General features: G+C 30.2%; 4 protein-coding genes and 1 long non-coding RNA gene across 6 annotated transcripts; 2 read left to right on the top strand and 3 right to left on the bottom strand.

Moving 5' to 3' along the window:
- The first annotated feature begins 1,054 nt into the window (after positions 1–1,054).
- LOC149513805 (uncharacterized) lies at positions 1,055–2,002 on the top strand. Its single transcript, XR_016329950.1, has 2 exons — positions 1,055–1,336; positions 1,544–2,002. It is a non-coding gene; the product is annotated as an uncharacterized LOC149513805 (long non-coding RNA).
- A 986-nt stretch (positions 2,003–2,988) lies between these two features.
- Positions 2,989–3,971, bottom strand: LOC111299824 (uncharacterized). Its single transcript, XM_022895293.2, has 2 exons — positions 3,590–3,971; positions 2,989–3,479 (listed from the first exon to the last, which is right to left on the bottom strand). The coding sequence occupies exons 1-2, from the start codon at positions 3,710–3,712 to the stop codon at positions 3,231–3,233; spliced, it is 372 nt and encodes a 123-aa protein (XP_022751028.2). The 5' UTR covers positions 3,713–3,971; the 3' UTR covers positions 2,989–3,230.
- Positions 3,972–9,554: 5,583 nt separating this feature from the next.
- On the bottom strand, positions 9,555–12,575 carry LOC111299823 (uncharacterized). 2 transcript variants are annotated; one of them, XM_022895291.2, is made up of 3 exons: positions 12,323–12,575; positions 11,065–11,301; positions 9,555–9,890 (listed from the first exon to the last, which is right to left on the bottom strand). In XM_022895291.2, the coding sequence occupies exons 1-3, from the start codon at positions 12,338–12,340 to the stop codon at positions 9,843–9,845; spliced, it is 303 nt and encodes a 100-aa protein (XP_022751026.1). In that variant the 5' UTR covers positions 12,341–12,575; the 3' UTR covers positions 9,555–9,842. The 2 variants fall into 2 exon arrangements, with proteins under 2 accessions (XP_022751026.1, XP_022751027.1); XM_022895292.2 differs by lacking the exon at positions 12,323–12,575 and adding an exon at positions 11,942–12,215.
- Positions 12,576–14,606: 2,031 nt separating this feature from the next.
- LOC111299822 (DNA-directed RNA polymerase II subunit 4-like) lies at positions 14,607–17,477 on the bottom strand. The gene is made up of 7 exons (XM_022895289.2): positions 17,269–17,477; positions 17,124–17,191; positions 16,913–17,021; positions 16,119–16,196; positions 15,696–15,729; positions 15,536–15,604; positions 14,607–15,057 (listed from the first exon to the last, which is right to left on the bottom strand). The coding sequence occupies exons 2-7, from the start codon at positions 17,170–17,172 to the stop codon at positions 14,980–14,982; spliced, it is 417 nt and encodes a 138-aa protein (XP_022751024.1). The 5' UTR covers positions 17,173–17,191; positions 17,269–17,477; the 3' UTR covers positions 14,607–14,979.
- A 947-nt stretch (positions 17,478–18,424) lies between these two features.
- On the top strand, positions 18,425–19,272 carry LOC111300994 (uncharacterized). Its single transcript, XM_022896529.2, has 2 exons — positions 18,425–18,743; positions 18,843–19,272. The coding sequence occupies exons 1-2, from the start codon at positions 18,508–18,510 to the stop codon at positions 19,042–19,044; spliced, it is 438 nt and encodes a 145-aa protein (XP_022752264.2). The 5' UTR covers positions 18,425–18,507; the 3' UTR covers positions 19,045–19,272.
- The last annotated feature ends 31 nt before the right edge of the window (positions 19,273–19,303 follow it).

The following is a 19,303-nucleotide window of genomic DNA, read 5'->3' as shown; positions in this document are numbered from 1 at the left end:
CAGAGAGGTTTCACAAGATCTTGTCCCCACGAAACATAAAACGTTAGTGTGAGACAGGTTCAAGTTTACATTCCTTCCAAGGAAACCCCGGCATTTACATTGTAAATGTAAATGATTCAATTAACGTAATTTTTCATTCCAATGATTCTTACTAAGAAGTTTAATACCAGTAATTGATGTTAAAGGAAGCCGTAAACTAAAGATAAAAAAAAAAAATTGTAAATATTAAATTTTGAATTACTTATTAAAAATAATATTATAAACCAAAATAATTAAATTCAATTAGATTTTAAATGTTCAGTTACATTGTAAATATTAATTGTAGTAATAGTTAATCAAGATATCGTTGACTCTCATGCTATAAGTTTAATTCTTTGTGTATAGACAAATTAAGTTCGGAAAAAAAATAAAAATATAAAGAACGAGAACACTTTACTCTTTATTTTCTTTTAATGTGTCTTTTCCAAAAAAATTTATGTCAGATCATTTGTAATTTGATACTGATTTTGAGTTTCAAATCGGGAAATTTTGGGTTTGTATCCTTTCATTTTCTTATCAAATTAGGTTTTCAAGTTTAGATCATTTCCTATTTTAAATTGTTGTTCCTTTTAAAGTTACTTTAGATTTTGTCAAGTCAGTCTTTGGACATATCAAATTGGGCAATTAGAGTTTGCTTAGGATTTTGTCCAATCAGATTTCCGACAGATCATATCATATTCTCTCCCGCTTGGCCTCCGTATCTACAATGAAACTCTTGCTGGTTCTCAGTCTCCCCTCGAGAGAGATCAATTGCTTCGACACCTCTTGTACCCCCAAAAGATTGGGTAGTTTGTATTCGTTTTTGCCACCTTTGTAATCAACTCAGAGATCATGTATATGACAATCATTTTTCACACCTAACCTGAATGATGTGACTGGTCAAATCAGGTAATTTGAGTTGGCTTTTGCTACCTCTGCCTATATTCCCTGGTCAAACCCCACCTAAATCCCAAATACTTATCAGCTTGGCTAACTTATGAACTTATCTAACTGTCGGTTTGTCAGCTATCCAATGGTCATATTGCATGTTTTTAATGGATACTCAATGAACTAATCATTCCTTGTCCTGAGTGCTCACATAATTCATCAATAAGTTAGAAGATAAGATCAAACTCTCTCAACTAATGGAGTTTGAATCTAGATTTTGAAGCTCGTAAGATTTTCTTATACTGGACAAAAAACTAGAATCAAAGTGATTATATTTGCTCTTCCATTAAACCCCCATAACTACCACCTAGCAGATTCAATCTTTGGGTCACAAGTTGCACGGTAAATATTTCAATGAAAAAGAGAAAAGGTTAGAAATCTTCTCCTTGTCATCCTGTTTCAAGTGGCAAGATTTGCTGTTTATTACTGTTCCTTGGTGGATTCCAAATCTATTCATCTGTCATTTTTCGTTTGGATCTTCCAATCATGACTTACTTTATTAGTTTGTATTCAGATTTTCTTTTAAAAAATTATTGTTTCACCAAATTAATAAAATTGATGTCTTAATGCTTAACAGGGACTTGAAATCCCTCAATATTGATCCAAGGTCCAACATTAAAAAAAAAAAAAAAAAGAATCTCATGGCATGACTAAAGTGTGCTCCCAAGGCATCAATACTAGTTTGAAAGAATTTTCGATAGTGGTTTCATGTCTCTACTTTCAAAATGATTTGACCTGAAGTCTTGAAGTTACAGCTTCCTTGCAGCCGCCACCAATCCCATATCAGTTACAATGAGGACTTACTGCTTTAGAATCAACGGTCTTAGACAACTAATACTGTTGGCTTCAAATTAAGGTGGATTTTTTGTTTGCGGGTGAAAAAGTTAATGTGGTTTTGGTTGGATAGATATCAGTATCTAGATTAGCTCGCATCAAGATGGATTCTTGTTTTGCGGGTGAAATAATCAATGTAAAATGGAGAAAATTGTAACAAATCCCATTCTAAAAACAGATAAAATGATCTTCAACTTATAAATCATAAAGTTTTTCCCACTTGATAATATATTTTTCGAATTGAAAACGTGAGCCACGGCAAGGATGCAGAGAGCTTTATCTCGAGACACAGTTCAAATGCTGCATCATTTTCGATTATTTTCAAATTGAGTAGTTTGCATGTGCCGATTGGTCTTTTCATTTTAAGAAAAGGTTCAAAGCTCTTATCTCCACATGGGCTGTTTCAGATATGGTGAACTAATAAGTGGGAGCCCACACAATAAGATCCATTATTTTCCTTCAATAATTCATATAGAATGTTTGGAGTCCCTCATATGTAGATCTATACAAGTTGTCAGGGAAGTACTAGATTCGATCAGAACATAAAAAATGTTTAAACTTTCTCATCATCTATGATCTTTTTTTTTTTCCTGATCTATGACATGAGGGACGCCTTGATTTTCAAGGCCATGACCTCATGATTGTTTGGGAGAGAAAGATTATCCGTCTCATCATATTTTTTTTGGTTTTAAGTAGTATTTAGTTTATATATATATATATATATATATAATATGCAGTACCTGTCAAAGAAATGAAAGATCTTGTGGCATGTGGAGTTTTGCCGGTATGGGAACAAGAAAATGAAAGCAACATGAAAATTGGAAATGGAAAGGATTGGGACAATGGAAATGGAAAACACTCATACAGCGCTTTACTGATAAGGCCTTGAACAGTCCCGATAATGAATAAGAACATATTTTGATTGTCTTCCAGTTTTCCAATTATCTCTAGAATCTACGGGGTGATGAATTGATCAAAGCTGATATTGAAGTTGGATCTGATCATTGCGAAATCGCTTTAAGGTTGATAGCAGAGCAATCTTTCTTCTGCTCATCAAATTTAGCAAGTACTTTCTTCATGGAATTTTCATCATATGCTGATGTCAAGTTTGTGCCTCGAGAAAATGCTTGTCTTTGTCGACAGCTTAAGGGATAGGCAAATGAGAAAAGAAAAGAAGTTTTTCTCTAATAACAATAAACAAATTAATTAATATATAAAATTAATTACATTAAATGAACAAGTACATATTTTTCCGATATCACACATATACAGCAATCACCATACATGTTTCCGTGATTTAGGGAGGCAGACCCTTTGGTGAACCTCTTCAAGACCCCCTAAATAGGAGCAGAATCAATTATTTCTAATGACCTGCCTTGCCTTCAACAGCCGTTGACAAAGGGGATTATTAGTAGTTTCTTTTAGTAAAGTTATACAGTTGACAAAGATGTAAATCCTTTAGCCTCTTTGCTAGATGCTTGAGAAGCCATTTTTGTACTGTTGTTATGCTGCCTGTAATACTTTGAGCTGAATGAACTGTTTCTTCTGTGCCTATGCTTCCTTCTTGGCTGTGATGACTTTGGGATAAAAACTCCTGTGCCTTTGCTTTCTCTTCTCCAGATTTGCTCTTGAAGAAATGGAGATTGTGCTATTATTGGGTAATTTCCACCAGAGAAGCCCTGAAAATTTTGACATTATTACAACTTAGTCCAATACATTTTGTGAAAGAGAAAATGTTGTTTGCTGTGAATGAAAAGCATGTGGATGGCAACCAAAAAAAAAAAAAAACCTGGAAAGAAACTGAAGGACATTTGGCAACTGGATGCTCATCGTCATCCATGATTAGCAGAGAGATTTCCTTGCTTAAGTCTGCAAAAAACTGATCATCTTCCAGCTCAACAGCCATTTCCATGTCCTCTCAAATTAGTATAACTTCCTCCTTGTTTAGATTATTACTCAAACTAGAACTTGGGAAGAGATCAGTTTGTGAGTGAGATTTTGGCAAGAAACCAAGAAAGAATATTCTTTAGTTTCTAAATATTGAAACCTCTCTTCATTCCCTCCCCTTCTCCTTTTCTTCCGTGCCACGCGGATCTACGTGGGTTATAAATAGAGAAAAGTAAAAGAGATGGGTGAGTTTAAAGGCATAGAGGGGAAGTAAATGTGGGGTAGTGGGGTCTCAATGGCAGTTAGCCAATCTAAGTCCCACAACCCCACAAGAATCTTGAAGTTGTGTTACCGTGTTATCCAGTAGGAAGAAGAGATGAGGAATAACACGCAATACCCCACACCACACCCAGACATCTAAATCCAAGATAGACCCAAGTCTCCTCTAGGCACGCGTGGCTGAAATTTGGTGAGCCTCACTCCTATCTCTCTAAGGCAACAAGGTATGGCTCAAAATTGACAGTCCCCAATCCCTCACAGATATGAACTTGCAACCAAGTTAAACCCCTCTCTCATCTGGTATCTAGCTAGCTAGATACTGGTGTCCTTTATCATGGTTAAGCAAAGCTAGGACAGTCAAAATCAGTAACCAGAATATCTATCTTTGTTGTAGAGCTTGTTGTAGGGCCATTGCTTTAATTCCTTTTAGAATTGAGACTTTGTTTTGTCCCGCTCGACACAATTTGAAGAGTCGTGTCAGTGCCACTAGCTTCTTTTAATATATATCAGTCTAGCATTTAAGTTCTGAGTAATTGTGTTTTAGGCCTGTGACATTGATTCATTGTCATCTTCAATTTAGACTAACATAATTTATTAGCATGGCAAACTATTTCCCATTCTATGAGGAATTGGATACAATATAGCTCTAAATCCAGCAGAATGGAGAAAAATATCAAAAATGAATATGTGAGTGAATACACCTACTTTGGAAATTAAGCAAAGTGGAAAGGTCGCTATCAGAAAAGAAAAGTACCAAGAAAAAAAGATTGAACAAGAGATACTAAACTTTTATGTTTAAATTTATACTATTTTCACGTATTATTATTATTTCTATATTCATCTCCGAATTCAATTCATCTTAGCACATTTAAAATAGGCCCAGTTTGGTCGGGTTTGGTTTTGGATTTGGAAATCTTTATTCAAAATCGGGTTCTAATCAGACTCAACCCACGGGTTTGACAGACAACCTGACTCATGAACAAATCTGCTTACAGAGTGTCAATTACATGCTTTTAAGTGATGAACAAAATTATATGCCAAGCTTTTTGCAACTAGTTCTTTACTGCAGGTACTCTCATCACTCTTGATATGGAAAGCAAGTACTTGAATTATTAGTATTATTTTGAGTGTCAGTTTTGGTCCACGTATCTGCAGGCCGGCTAAGGAACCCGCCCCCATCTGCAAAGAATACTGCGGCAACCGCAGATCTTTTACAATCCCCTTTACATAAAATGTTTCAATCAATTCTTGGATTTTGTTTATTTGTAACATAAAATATTGCATTTAATCATCGTGTTGGAGAGGTTTGCTGTTTGCTGATGGCAAGGACTCTTTAAGTGAACTTTTTTTTTTTGGGAATTCCGTACCAGCAGCTGATTTTTGTGATAGGGTTTTCTGCTGCAAAAGACTGCCTTTTGGTGATGGAATCATGGAGTAAAGAAAGAGTGGAATAAAAAAATATATATTACTAAGGTATTCCTCTAATAACTAGTTACTATCATATGGGAAAAGAAAGGGGTAAGATCTACATCAAAAGGTTTTACTTTCTTTTTGGTGACAATCAAATCCAATTAATTAGAAATTAGTTCGATTAGTTAGTACGTTCATGTAGATCTTAAAAAAAAAAAAAAAAGAATCTTGAGTTGGGTCATTCACAACTCCTTTTATCCATAATGTGAATTCGAGCAAGATGAATGAAAAATCACAAAATTTGTTTCTCATGAGTCAGGCTTCTATAGCTAGTAGTAATGAGACAAATTTGACGAAGGAAACAAAGATTAACAATCATTGGTAAAGAATAACTTAAGTTAATCGTTGCTACTGCTACTTCCATCGGATGAGAGGAATAACTCATCTTGGTGTGGAGAATGAATTGGTAGCAAAACTACCAAAATGGGCAAGATTTGTTGCAACTAGTGTGTGTGCATGGTCCAGGTGAGCGGTCCCATACCAAAGATCGCGGATCACCTTATTGGAAAGCTGGTTAGGCAGAACATCTCTTGGTCCCCGCCACTATTGGAGTATGGAGAATTAAAGTGACGGTTTAACCATTGAAAAGCCAGGGCCAGCAGGAAGCAGGGGTGTCATCCAAGATGTGATAGTAACTTGACATACTTATTTTCTTGAAGAATATCGTTATTATAGAATTCTGACATGGCAGAACTTTTGGCGGTTCTTGAAACATTCTCAATTCCAATATTGAGACTTTGTCAAATATTATTATTGAAATTTATTCAAAAGTGATTATCATGTGGCTAAACCAAGAGAGTTATAGATAACGGAAGTACAATGACGTTTTTAACAAGCTGAACTATTTGTATGCGGTTGTAAAGAAAATCTCTTTTGTTTTTGTCGTTAGGGAAACAATCATTTTGCAGATTATATTGCTAAGTGCTTTCTTACAGTCCCTTGTTTGATGTGGTGAATCTTCACAAGATGCTAAATTTGGATGTTGCAAATTGCAGAATGCAGAACTAAGCTATTAGTGGCACCCATATTACCATCATCATCATCATCACCATCATCATCATCATCATCATCATCATATCAAAAAGGTCTCAACATGGTACACATTTATTATTTTTGGTGGGATTAAGTGAAAGTGGTTTTTTTTTTTCTTTTTTTGGGGATAATTATTAGTGTCCGAATTTTGTTGAATCACAAAAATAAAACTGATGGAGTTACAATGCCTGTTTGTTTTGTGGTTTTGCTCAAACATAGCAAGGAGAAATACAGACAGTCTAGCTTTTGCCGAATCCTGCAGGTTTATTCTATTATGTCTTTTTTTTTTTGGTTTCGGGGGTGGGGGGGGGGGGGGGGGGAAAGCGCTTTGTACGGAGAGAAAGAAGCTTGGCTCAAAAACAAGCTTTTATGTTTTCCTAAATTTTTCGTCTAATTATGCAATTAGTTTTTGTACTTATATAAAATTTAATCTTTAGTCTATACACAATAATTCACAGAAATTAGGTTTTTGTATTAGTTTAATTTAATCATAGTGATCCAAGACATCAATATTTCATCTCTATTAAATAGTTGACATAACTAACCATTGACCATATTAATGCGGTATTAACTTGTTGACGATAAAATTTAGTTGTTAAATTATATAAATAATTTTTATATTTATGAAATTTAAAATTTAATCTCTATATTCGTATTAAATTTAAAATTTAGTTTCTATACTAGTACAAAATTTAAAATTTAATCTTTTTAATTGAAAAAAATATTTTAAATATTTTTAGTTTTTATTAATATTAAATTTTAAAAATATTTCAATTTCTCTAATATATTAGTTTTTATTATATATAATTAATTATTAATAATATCATATTAACAATAATATTATTATTATTTATATTAATCAATTATAATATTAATAATTTAAATTAATATATCAAATTTAATATTATTTTAATTAATATAAATATATTATAACGAGAACTTCCACTTTTTTTTGTCTTTACAAAATAAATTTATTTAAATAATTAAATTTGAATCTAACTTAATAATTTTTAACAATACTAATAACATAAAATTAATATAGTAAAAATACATTAAAATAAATAAAAATTTATTTAAAAAATAAATGTAATTTATATAATTTATAATTAAACACATTAAATATTTGCTGAAAATAATTTTTAAAATAATTAAAAAAATTTTCTTAATTATGAAAATTTCATATTTTGTAAGCATTTGATTTATTTTAAGCCACAAAATCTCCAACATTTCACAGTTTTTAGTGACAAATGAAAGCACAAATTTAAAGTAAAAATGTAATACTATAACTTAGAATATTGTTTTCACAAAAATGATTTCCAAAAGCTTAAGTTTTAGATGCCAAAATTTTGTAAATTATCACAAATAGTAAAGATTGATTTAAATTTGTTTGTGTTAATTTGTAAAATTTTGACTTTCGAAACTTAGACTTCTGAAAATTATTTTTGCTTAAACAAAATTTTAAGTTATAGTATTATATTTCTACTTTAAATTTTTGTTTTCTTTTGTCTTTAAAAATTATGGAATGTTAGAGATTTTGCAGCTCAAAATAAATCAAATAATCACAAAATATGAAAATTTTAAAATTAAAATTTTTTTTAATTATTTTAAAAATTATTGTTAGCAAATAATTGATGTGTTTATTTATAAAATTATATAACTTTTAGTTATATTATTTTTAATAAATTTTTATTTATTGTAATATATTTTTACTATACTAATTTTTTGTTATTAGTCTTGCTAAAAAACTATTAAGTTAGATTTAAACTTAATTATTTAAATAATTTTTTTTTGTGAAGACCAAAAGAATTGAAAGTTCTTATTATAATATATTCATACTATTTAAAATAATATTAAATTTGATATATTAATTTAAAGTATTAAATTATAATTGATTAATATAAATGATAATAATATTATTAATATAATATTATTAATAATTAATTATATTTAATAAAAATTAATATATTAGAGAAATTAAAATATTTTTAAATTTTAATATTTTGAAAAAACTAAAAGAATTCAAAATATTTTTTATATTAGAGAGATTAAATTTTAATTTCGTATGAATATAATAATTAAATTTTAAATTTTATACAAAAATAAAAACTAAATTTTAAATTTCATATAAATATAAAAATCATTTGTATAATTTAACAATTAATTTTATCAATTGTTATGTTAGCATATTCAATTATCATGTTAATATAATCAACAGTCACGTTAACTATTTAACGAAGATAAAGTAATGGTGTCATCGATTATATTAATATTATTAAATTAAATTAGTTAGAAAATCTAATTTTTATAAATTATTGTGTAAAAATTAAAATTAAAATTTCATATAAATACATAAAGTAATTGTATAATTTGACCCCCATCTTTTCGCATTTTTGTCCTTTGGGGTAAAATTGACCACATGCTTCTGATTCTTTAGAAATGCAGTATAGGTTACAACTGTTTATATATATATATTTTTAATTCTTGAATCTAAGTAGGCACCAGGTTTTTGGAATTCACCCGTAGTAAATATGGCACCAGGTTTTGGAATTCACCCGTAGTAATCTAAATGAGCACCGGGTTTTTGGAATTCACGCCTAGTAAATATGAGTATGCAAAATGAAGAACTGCTTTTAGGCACCAAGATGCTAATACTGACGTTCCCCTCCTTATGCAACTTGTCCCAAGGAAAGACAGTGAAACACATCAACAAAAATCTTTGCAATCTCAAATTATCAGTCTGGCCGGTTAACCAGCTTTTGCTTGTTTCAGAGGCAGGAATTAACCAGCGAGGACAATGGAGAAAGCAAATTAAAAGACCCATCTTTGGACAGCTATGCCTTTATATTTAATTCTGATTTGGCCAATAAATGTTGTACACAATTATTAACTTATTTTCAATTGACTAAGCTGCCCGTCCTATTACCATTAAGATCCAAAGAAATGGACCAGAGAGGCGGGCAGGAAGCCATGGGTCCCTCATGGTTTAGCAACATGACTTTTCCTCCATTTCTCCAACCAACTTTTCTTTAATGTGAACACATCCGCGGGATCTAAGCCTAATCCCCTAATTATTTCTAAAGTTCACATTTCAAGACTTCGAACTACCTCTTTACTTCTCCATTAGTTTTCATTCAAACTACATCAGTTCTCGTAATAAAGCACCCAAGAAAACAGGATGCAGAGATACATAAATCATCACCAAATTTAATAAGCATATCATCTTTCCTATGTGAAAAAACGAAGAGGTGATGAAGAGAAGCAGACGAAGAAATAGGATCAGAAAACAAAAGCATTACAAGGAAAAAAAAGTGCTCTTTAGATACATCGTCATCACACGTAGCTTTTAAAATTATGTATCATTATGTCCATGAACCTTAGGCCTTAACGCAACAGTTGAAGCAGCTGAAGATACTCCTCCTTGTCTGTCAAGAAAATCAATAAGCAATGAGGTAATGAACTGAAATGAAAACCACCATTCAAGGATTTTTGCAACAAAAAGAAAAAAAAATATTCTAAAGAGAATGTTCTACAAATTATGTCAAATTAATTAATCAACAACACAAGCACAACTTGCCAAGTAATTTTCTTTTTTCTTTTTTTTTTTCTTTTGCAGATCGAATAAATTCTTTCTAACACAGAATGAGCCTAAGTACCCACTGCTATGGACACATATTGCATGGGCAAAACATCAGTTGCATGTTCACCAAATGAGGTTCCGTGTGATCGTGCGAAGGTGTAATATGGATCATATGTTAGTTATTGAGTTCTAACAGTAAGCACTTTTCTCCAATCTTTTGACACACATCTCCATCATGCATTCATAAAGATAACCCATTTAAAAATGTTCGCGACATGCAATTTTTTTCTGGATATTTTGCACCACATAAGCATTCAAAGTCAGAAAGTTGTCAGCAGGCTCAACTCATACCAGGTGTGGGAGATATATGTTCCCTTATCATAAATAAAGATTAGTTTTCTCCTAAAAATATCCTAAATGTTCGTAATGCAATTTCAACACGAACTTTGCAAATTGATTTCTGTCATTGGAGAACAAGAACCACATGCTCCCAAAGACATGCTTATCACAAATTTGTCAATGTGAAAAAGTCAAATGAGAAAAGTATATGAATATCTTGAGCGCGGCAGATTAGAAACCAACACGCAAATAATATTATCAATTTGCTATCTTCAATGTTCGTATCTTTAGTTTGTTGACCACAAAGATAAAGGAATTGAAAACTATTCCTACAACTAGGTCAACCAAATCAACCTGATAAAAAAAATCCAATTTCCCGCCATGGCAACGAAAACTATTCGGGTTTTATGAAGGGCTAAGTTATATGCTATAGATTAATTGCTACCTACTTCAGATAGTAAACATGAATGAAAAGATTAAATGTCCAACTAAGCAATTTCCCCACTACCCTAGCACATGCATGCCACTAAAGTTTATAGCTTTATATTGTCTTCATTGCGGCACCATTCCTATTTAAGGCTACCAAACAAAAAAAAAAAAAGAAAAGGTATATTTAGAGTACATTATCTAAAAAATTCAATAAACAAAGTATATGGAAAGTTAGTGGCAGGGAATCTTACGGTTGGAGAGTCATGATTCTGAGGATAATGGTTGTGATCATCACTGGGAGCGGTGCTAACACTGGTGGCAGTTGGGTTAATGAACTCTTCTTCATTTCCAAGACTCGCTCTTGAAACCTCCCTCTTGTTCTGCTTCCTCATTTCCCTAATTTTTGAGAAGTCAAGAGAGTAATCTGGCAGCTGTCCCTTCTGGTCCCAGTCCCCAAATTGTGGTACTGATAGCCATGGAGCATTTTTCTGCATAATTTAAACACCCAAAACAATACATCAATTAACTCAAACGAAGCAGAAGTATCATTGCTTGTTTTTAACTTCAACAAGCAACCCAACAATCATTAACTATAGTTTCCCTATCCAATTCGATCAAAACAATTGTATTGTTCAATGGAAGCTATTTCTTCAAATGGAAATGCTTGTTTCAATTTTTTAGGCCTCAAAGCTGTCCAACCACTCACATAAAAGATTGCCATCCAATTTTAATTTAATATGCTGTCATAAATAGTCAATAGTTACCAAATTACAAAAAATTTGGCCTGAAAATTAAAGGGCAATTGGCAAAACCTTAACAAAATCTTTAAGAAAACAAAATTCTCAAAAGTAAAAAAGCATTATCTATATATATAAAAAAAAAAGCATATAAGTAAGTTAGATACAATGAAATTCCAGATTTTTTTTTTATGACGGAAACCTGGGGAAGGCGGGGCCCATTGAACCCACCTTTCCTTGGCACAGCATCCTACCGTCATGGCCCCCCAAAAAAAATCAGGGATTTCATTTTCCAGGCAGAAATCGAGCTGGTTTTTTGACAGTACTTCATATTATTTGATAGCACATAGGAAAATATCCTAAATAGTAACACCCTATCAAGTTCTCTAACCTTCACCATTTGCATAAGAAGAGATCTCCTAAAAAGCAGTAATGAAGAAACAGAGCTGGCCGTTTATCCCAATGCTCATATCTTGTCAATTAACAACTCTGAAAGTCTGAACCAATTTCTCGGTTTTAACGAAAATCTTTTTTCGGGGTTTCCAAACTCAAAACTCTACGGATTTTAAGTCTGTGGATTACACGGCAAGGAGTTCATTAAGTTGCCGTATAGTATAGCCATCTGGCACAAATCTCAAGACAATGTTACAAAATCAACAAAAAAAATTAATAGTTCTTTATCTCCACCGCCAAAAAAAAAAAAAAACCCCTTTTTTCACAACAACGTAAGAAAAAGCCATAAACAAAATGAAAGAAGAAAAAAAAAACTCACCTCCTTACGATCTTCCATGATTGATACCAAGATACAAAAAAGGGGTGTTCCCAAAATTCTAAAGAAAACTGTCAAATGCTATATCGAAAGAGAGAAAAAGAAAGGAAGAGAAAAAAAAAGGGGTTTTTTGGTATAACAGACAATGATTTTTAAAAAATAATTTTTGTATTGAATGAGATGTTACAGCAGAATGACAGCACCGAATTGGGATTTTTGACGGAGACACTGACAAGCTCGTAATGAAATGAAGTCAATCAGTCTCTCTCTTTCTTTTTTTTATATCTACGTTTCAGTTCTTGATAATGGGCTTGCTTTTTGTTGAAATTACATGGAATGCCACTCTTCGGACACTTTTTCCCTGTTAGCTTAGTTAGATGGCTGGCTGTCTGTGCAAGGGAAGAATCCAATATTTATCCGCAACGCAGCTCTTGAATTTAGGCTTTTGTTTAACAGACAATGATTTTTAAAAAATAATTTTTGTATTATTTATTTATTTAATAAAAAATTGATTCGTCAATAGAAAAAAATTTATTGATAAAAAATAATATTTTTGAAAATTATCTTTTTTTAAATAAATTTTTAAAAAATAACTATTTATAAATAAGATATTTTTAAATATAATTTAATTTAAATCAGATCTTAAACAAATTTTTTAAATTCAAACTTAATTTCACTCAATTCAAAATATTATTTTATTAACAAAAACTGTTTTATTTAATTTTAATAAAATATTAAAATATTAATATCAAAAGTTTTAATATTTTAATTTTAAATATTTTTATAATTTTAATAAGTCCAACTTCGAATATAATTGTTTAAATTCAAACTTAATTTGATTTTATATGAATAATATTATATTAATAATAATTTTCTTTGATTTAATTAAAAAAATCAGAATATTAAAATATTAATATAATATTAATATTAATATTAATATTTAAAGGTTTCTAATAGTTTAATTTCAAATATTTACATTTTGTGTATTATTAAATATAAATATTTTTAATATTTTAATAATAAATAATATTATTTTATTATTTTAAAAATAAATAAAAAATTTTCTAAAGTAATTTTTATTATTTTAATAATTAATATTGTTTATATAATAATATTAGTTTAATAATATGACTATTTTTTTTATCATTTTTAATGTTTTTAATTTAAAATATATTAGTTTTATATTTTATTGACAAATGTATTTATATTACTATTTTAATAATAAAAATAAATATAAATAATATATTTGTTATAATTTAATAATAAATAATTTGGATAAAAATATAACTATTTTAAAAGCAAATATTTTTAAAAATTTAAATATTAAATTATAATATTAAAAATATTATTTTATTAATAGAAATAATATTTGGAGAAAACTAATGCTATTTTAAATATTTTAAAATATTAACATAAATAATAACTTTATAATTTAATATTAAATATTATTATTAAAATACATAATAATTTAATAATAAATAATTTTAATATTTTAATAATAACAATTTTTAAATATTTTAATAATTATATTAATATTATTTGAATGGAAACCAATTTTTTTGTATAGGCTAATTATGGTTATTGCATGTTTATTATGTCTAAAAACAATATTAACTATTTTGTACACCTAAAAACTATTTTATTTTAATAAAATCCTATAATTTATCTTATTATGGACATTGTTTGTGACTTTTATAAGAGTATATTTTGTGTAAAAATGATATAAAAACTATTTTATTATATTCTAAATTTGTGGAATCTTATTATAATGATTTTATTGTGTTATATTTTTTAAATTACTAATTATTATTATTATTATTATTATTATTATTATTATTATAGATGTGTAAAACTATTATTTAAATAGTTATGTGTGGATCATTATTTTGTCTGAAATATTGATTTTCCAAAAAAAAAAATCCAAATACCAAAAATATTTTTCTCAAAATCTTCCAAACAATAAAAAATATCAAAATTTCCAAGAAATGTCTTATTTTTCAGAAATTGTTTTGAAGAAGCTATTTTCAATAATACAAATGGAACCTTACACAAAGGTGGATTTCAGTTAAAGATTTAAACAGAAGATAAATACATTTACCATATCTTAAAGCAATAATGGATGGAACTTTTGTTTAAGCATACTAGGATTTTGACTTCATTTTTATTAACTCAATCAAGGTAAAAGCTAAGGCAAAGAAAGAAGAGTACTTCTCCTTATATGGTTGAACCATTATTCTTACTCCTTTCATCTCATAAATAAGTGTGAATTTGACTTTTTGCAATCAAATTATATAAACAGACCTTTGGTATTATAAGCAAACTTCTCATTAAGAACAACCATCTAATAATAAAAATATCCTTGTTAAATCAGCACAAGTCACCAGAATGCATAGCTATAGCCTTTTTCCAAGAATGCATTCGTCAAACCTTACTGAGATAATTACAAAACATAAACCATTTGGCATACTAAGATTCAAGCTCAATCCCAAACTGACTGCACCACAATTTCAAATACCTTTGACATGGGTAGGTCAAAATGTAATGGCCCCAAAATAGATTTCTTGATTAGAGACAGCACATTCAACATTCTCTTAACGGCTTCAGTGGTCATGTGCCTGTTCAAATACAGTCAGTAAGGGCAGCCAGAAATTTAGTGGCCACTATTCAAATTTCTTTATAAGAGACAGGTCATTTAACATTCTCTCAATGGCATCATCATCGTGAGCCCGTCCTTTAATCTGCATAGCAAAGACAATTCGTTACTAGAGGCTAAAGGAAGTTTAACAATTTATCTTAATTTTCAAAAGTTCTTGCTAAAGTAAGAAGAAACCCAAAAAATTCTAGAAATCAAATTGGCCTCAAAAGGATTAGAGGACTAGGATAGCATCTGATGAGTCTTTTTCCTTGTTTTGTCCTACCATAGAGAGAGAGGCCATCAAAATCCATCTACTTATGTGCTAAACAATGCACGCGAAAAAGGGTGAACAAATTACACTCTAATAGTATCCAATGAGTCTCAATTTTTGTTGTGTCAAGGTAGACAGAAAGAAATGCCAAATAAATCTTTCTCAACATATACGGAAGAAATGCATGTGAAGAACAATGACCAATCAATTTGAATTTGTAGATCACCCTATGACTATTCAAACAATGGAAAGAAAAATGGGCTCAAAAGAGGTAACAATTACAGAGGAAAGTGTACTTAACATTTTATACCTTGATGGAAGGCACCATAGCAATTGCTTCCTCCAAAGTTTCAGGACACAGGTTGCCAAGAACACAAAGCTGCATAAGTAGCACAATATGAAGAATATTTCCACACGATCATTAACTTCATAATTTGAAGTTTACTGCTTTATAGAGTATAGATCCTCACCTCAAATTCAGCTAACTGATATCTACTCAGAATTCTGAATGTCAGTTAAGGTTCACATTAAAGAGGCAAGTTACATGTCCTAAGAAAAGCAATAAACCAAGCACAAGCATTACCAACAATGTCATCAGAGGAAATAGTAGATGTAAAGAAAACAATGGCATCTGCCTTAATCAGATCCTAGAAAAGTAAACTGACAATGTGCCAAGATTTCCTTCAACTAACATCAGCTGAAGTTAGCTTAAACCTCTTTTAACTTCCACCATAAGCTGATGCAAACAAAACATAACGCAATAGTAGACAGTTCCAAAAAAAGATAGCAATGCCAAGGAGCGCCCAAAAAGCTTGTGCAGAGTAGTATATAAATATATGCACATATGCTTAAAAATAAAGTCTATTTATCATTTTTAGAAATTTAGAGGATACTCTCGAACTTGTCTAACAGCATCTGGATTTTTGTAACGGCTAAAGCGCTTTACATACTGCAGTGACTTCTCAAATACCCTGTGAAACAAACACAAAAAAATATATATATCCACCACATCAAGTGCGAGAGGAAAAATAGCAATAAAGGCATGTGAAGTTCTGTAAATACCACATTCCATGAGAGAATCCATCTTATACGGTCAGCTTCCATTTAGTGCATAGTATTAGGGATATAATAGGAGAGAATAAAATTGATGAGTAAATTGACTTTCTTTTATCTTATTTTGGCTCATGCACAACAAAGTGCTATCACTTTATTCGACATGAACCTGGGATTTATCCAACTTTCTTCCCCTTATAGGATTATATAATCATCCATACGGTATATCTAATCCAACTAACTTTCTGATTGTTCTATTAAAAGACTATAGACGATGAAAACTATAGCAATTGAAAAAGAAGTTGCATCCTACACAATCTTATCATATGCGCTGAACCAACCCCTCAGGCTAGGAAGTTGATACAACAAATTCAATAATTCCGGAGACAATGTTACAAACAGGAAAACAAATACAATAATTCTATTTCTATGACAAAACAAATACAATAATTTTATTGCTATGACACAAAGTTTATCCCCAGGTCCGAAATATATATCCAAAAAAGCAGCTAATTATTTACAAAAAATAATGTCTGCGAAATCAAACAAACCCCAGTAAGCCGGTTACGCAGAGATCATCAAACAAGAAAAAGAAAAGACCCAATACACAACTGAGGGTGCTTATGAAACTCACTGGGAAACCTGATTCATGGGATCATCAGACATTTGCTGAAGCTGCTCATACTTATGCTCAAGAATTAAAGCCACTTCACAATTCATCAAACATTTTGCCTTCAAAAACTCTATCCAAAACGAGAAAAAAAAAAAGATATGGGTTTTAAAAATTTTAATCACTTACGTATAAAGAAAAAGAGAAAAATAAATAAAAGAAAAAGGTGGTTTACCTTCTCCAATTTTGAGCTCCGCAGCGTTTTCTTCCTCTTCGCCAGACATAATTAGACAAGGGTTTTGTCTGAAAGAAATTTAATTTTATAAAACCATAAAAGCGAAGATCAAACACATAATTGTATTGATTTTCTTACTTCTTACCTGTTTGATTTCGATGAGAGCAGTCAGCAGAGAAACAGAAACCTAAGAGCTAAAAGAAAAAATGTTATGTATGTTCTTCTGTCTTCCGTCCTAAAATCTGTTATAACAAAAACCAAAGGCTTGGGCTTTTTACTTTTCTTTGCCGGCCAACTGACCCGACCCATATCTCCTTCATTTTTCCCTTTTTTGGGTTAAAATATAAAATATATGTTTGTATTTATTAAATTTATCGTATAAAACTTGATTTTTTTTAGGCGACACTCTTTCTTTTTTTTTTTTTCTTAAAAATTTATAGTAGCATGTCGTTTATGTTCAAAAAAATATTTTTAATATAGATTATTATAATTTTTCATGATTTTAAATGTTAAATAAAATATATATCCATTATGAAAAAAAAAAAATCCAATTATCATCTTTTTTTTCTTTTTTTCTTCAAAAAATTTAAAAATTATTATAACAGCCCGTTGCTTTATAATTATTTTGAATTGATTCAATCATCTTAAATTTTTTTTTTTTTTAAGTTTTTCATACTCTTTCGTTATTATTAATAGCCTCTAATATAAAACAAAAATTATGATGCTAGATTGGCTCAGAATAATTAAGATAAAATTGAAAATGCCCCTTTTCTCATATTATTCTTTGATATATAATGTAATCTTTTATTTGAGAAAAATAAAAAAAAATTTCATATTTAATTCAAATTGCAATAAAAGTATTAAAAATTTATTTAAATAAAATAATAAAATTTATATTTTTATTATTTTAGCCATAAAACTCTTTTCTTACTAACCGGACTAAGCTATATGGGTAAAGTATCAATTTAAGTATAACTAATAGGGGGCATAAATGAATTGTATATAATGAAATTTGTTATTTTTACGATTTATTTATTTAATTAAGAAATTTTAAAATATTATAATAATTTTAATTAAATTAAATAAACGAATATATATAAAAACAACTATCACTCCTTCAAAGGAAACATATTCGCAAATTATTTGTGAAACATTACGTTAATTTATACCCTATTTATTAATTAACAAAATTGAAAGAAAAAAAAAATCATCATCCTTTTGAAATGTTCAGAAACGGATGCCCAGAAACAAGGCGATAACGCCACCTTTCCTTTAGTTGGTACAACGTGTGCAAATTTGAAGCCACCCCTAACTACAAAGCTAGAGCAAATGCCATTATGCTGCCACTACCACTTAACTTTTTCTTGTTTCTTCATTTTTAAGCATGAACAAATCTAGAAGAAGAAGCTCGACTCTGTTTCTTGTTCGGCTTATCATTCTGTCGCATCAAATTCTATCAGTAGTTTGTGAAACCGGGCAGCACAATGAAGAGAAACCATCATTCTTCCAGGTTGTATCAAGCACCATTTCATTGTTGAAGAAATCTCATAAAAATTCTTGGGAAAAGATCAAAACCATTATCCATGACTTCCACTTGCAGTTTACTCCTCCAAATCTAGAGTAAGATTGAAAGTTTATTCTTTTTGTTATTATTTAGTTTTGAATGTTGAATGAATGTACGTTCACCATTAACATGTTTTGTTCCTTGTCTCTCGTCAGTTTTAGTGGCACAAGCACAGCAAAAGCTAGGGGTTCAGATAGTGTAGGAGAGGAGATGAAAGAAGCAGTCAAGAAAAGCATTGGAACAAGTGAAGCAACGGTTGAAGAAACTGCGAAATCTGCTGCAGAAGCTGTCCACAAGACCGCTGAGAAGGTGAAAGGGAGTGTCTCAGATAATGAAGAATCTCATGATGAGCTTTAAACTAGATCCGGAAACCCTATCAGTTGAGTAATTTAGGTGTTTTCTTTCTTAGTCAATTTTTGTTTTATGATCTCGTCAATTACTAATATGCACTCAATGTCAACCTATAATGTACTTTCCATATAATCTAAGTTCCTGGGTGAGCCTTAGATTTGAATGTTCGATTAATCCATAGCAAAATCCATTTTCAAACGCTTTCAAGCTTTGAATTTTGAATTATTATTATTATTATTATTGTTTATACGCTACACAGTCTCTC

Source organism: Durio zibethinus, chromosome 18 (assembly GCF_047325235.1).
Source record: "Durio zibethinus cultivar Kanyao isolate XHJ-2024 chromosome 18, ASM4732523v1, whole genome shotgun sequence".
NCBI lineage: Eukaryota > Viridiplantae > Streptophyta > Magnoliopsida > Malvales > Malvaceae > Durio > Durio zibethinus.
The sequence above is the reverse complement of the archived record's forward strand: the minus strand, read 5'-3'. Positions and strand labels throughout refer to the sequence as shown.

What these genes read in the sequence shown, in the direction of transcription:
- LOC111299823 (XM_022895291.2), bottom strand. An exon ending in AGAATCATGACTCTCCAACC is followed by an intron (nt 9,891 to 11,064) that starts GTAAGATTCCCT and finishes TTTTCTTGACAG; the next exon opens with ACAAGGAGGAGTATCTTCAG.
- LOC111299822 (XM_022895289.2), bottom strand. Translation starts at nt 17,172, where the DNA reads ATGTCTGGCGAAGAGGAAGAAAACGCTGCGGAGCTCAAAATTGGAGAA. An exon ending in GGAGCTCAAAATTGGAGAAG is followed by an intron (nt 17,022 to 17,123) that starts GTAAACCACCTT and finishes CGTTTTGGATAG; the next exon opens with AGTTTTTGAAGGCAAAATGT. An exon ending in CCCATGAATCAGGTTTCCCA is followed by an intron (nt 16,197 to 16,912) that starts GTGAGTTTCATA and finishes TTTGTTTCACAG; the next exon opens with GGTATTTGAGAAGTCACTGC.
- LOC111299824 (XM_022895293.2), bottom strand. Translation starts at nt 3,712, where the DNA reads ATGGAAATGGCTGTTGAGCTGGAAGATGATCAGTTTTTTGCAGACTTA. An exon ending in GTCCTTCAGTTTCTTTCCAG is followed by an intron (nt 3,480 to 3,589) that starts GTTTTTTTTTTT and finishes CAAAATTTTCAG; the next exon opens with GGCTTCTCTGGTGGAAATTA.
- LOC111300994 (XM_022896529.2), top strand. Translation starts at nt 18,508, where the DNA reads ATGAACAAATCTAGAAGAAGAAGCTCGACTCTGTTTCTTGTTCGGCTT. An exon ending in TTTACTCCTCCAAATCTAGA is followed by an intron (nt 18,744 to 18,842) that starts GTAAGATTGAAA and finishes GTCTCTCGTCAG; the next exon opens with TTTTAGTGGCACAAGCACAG.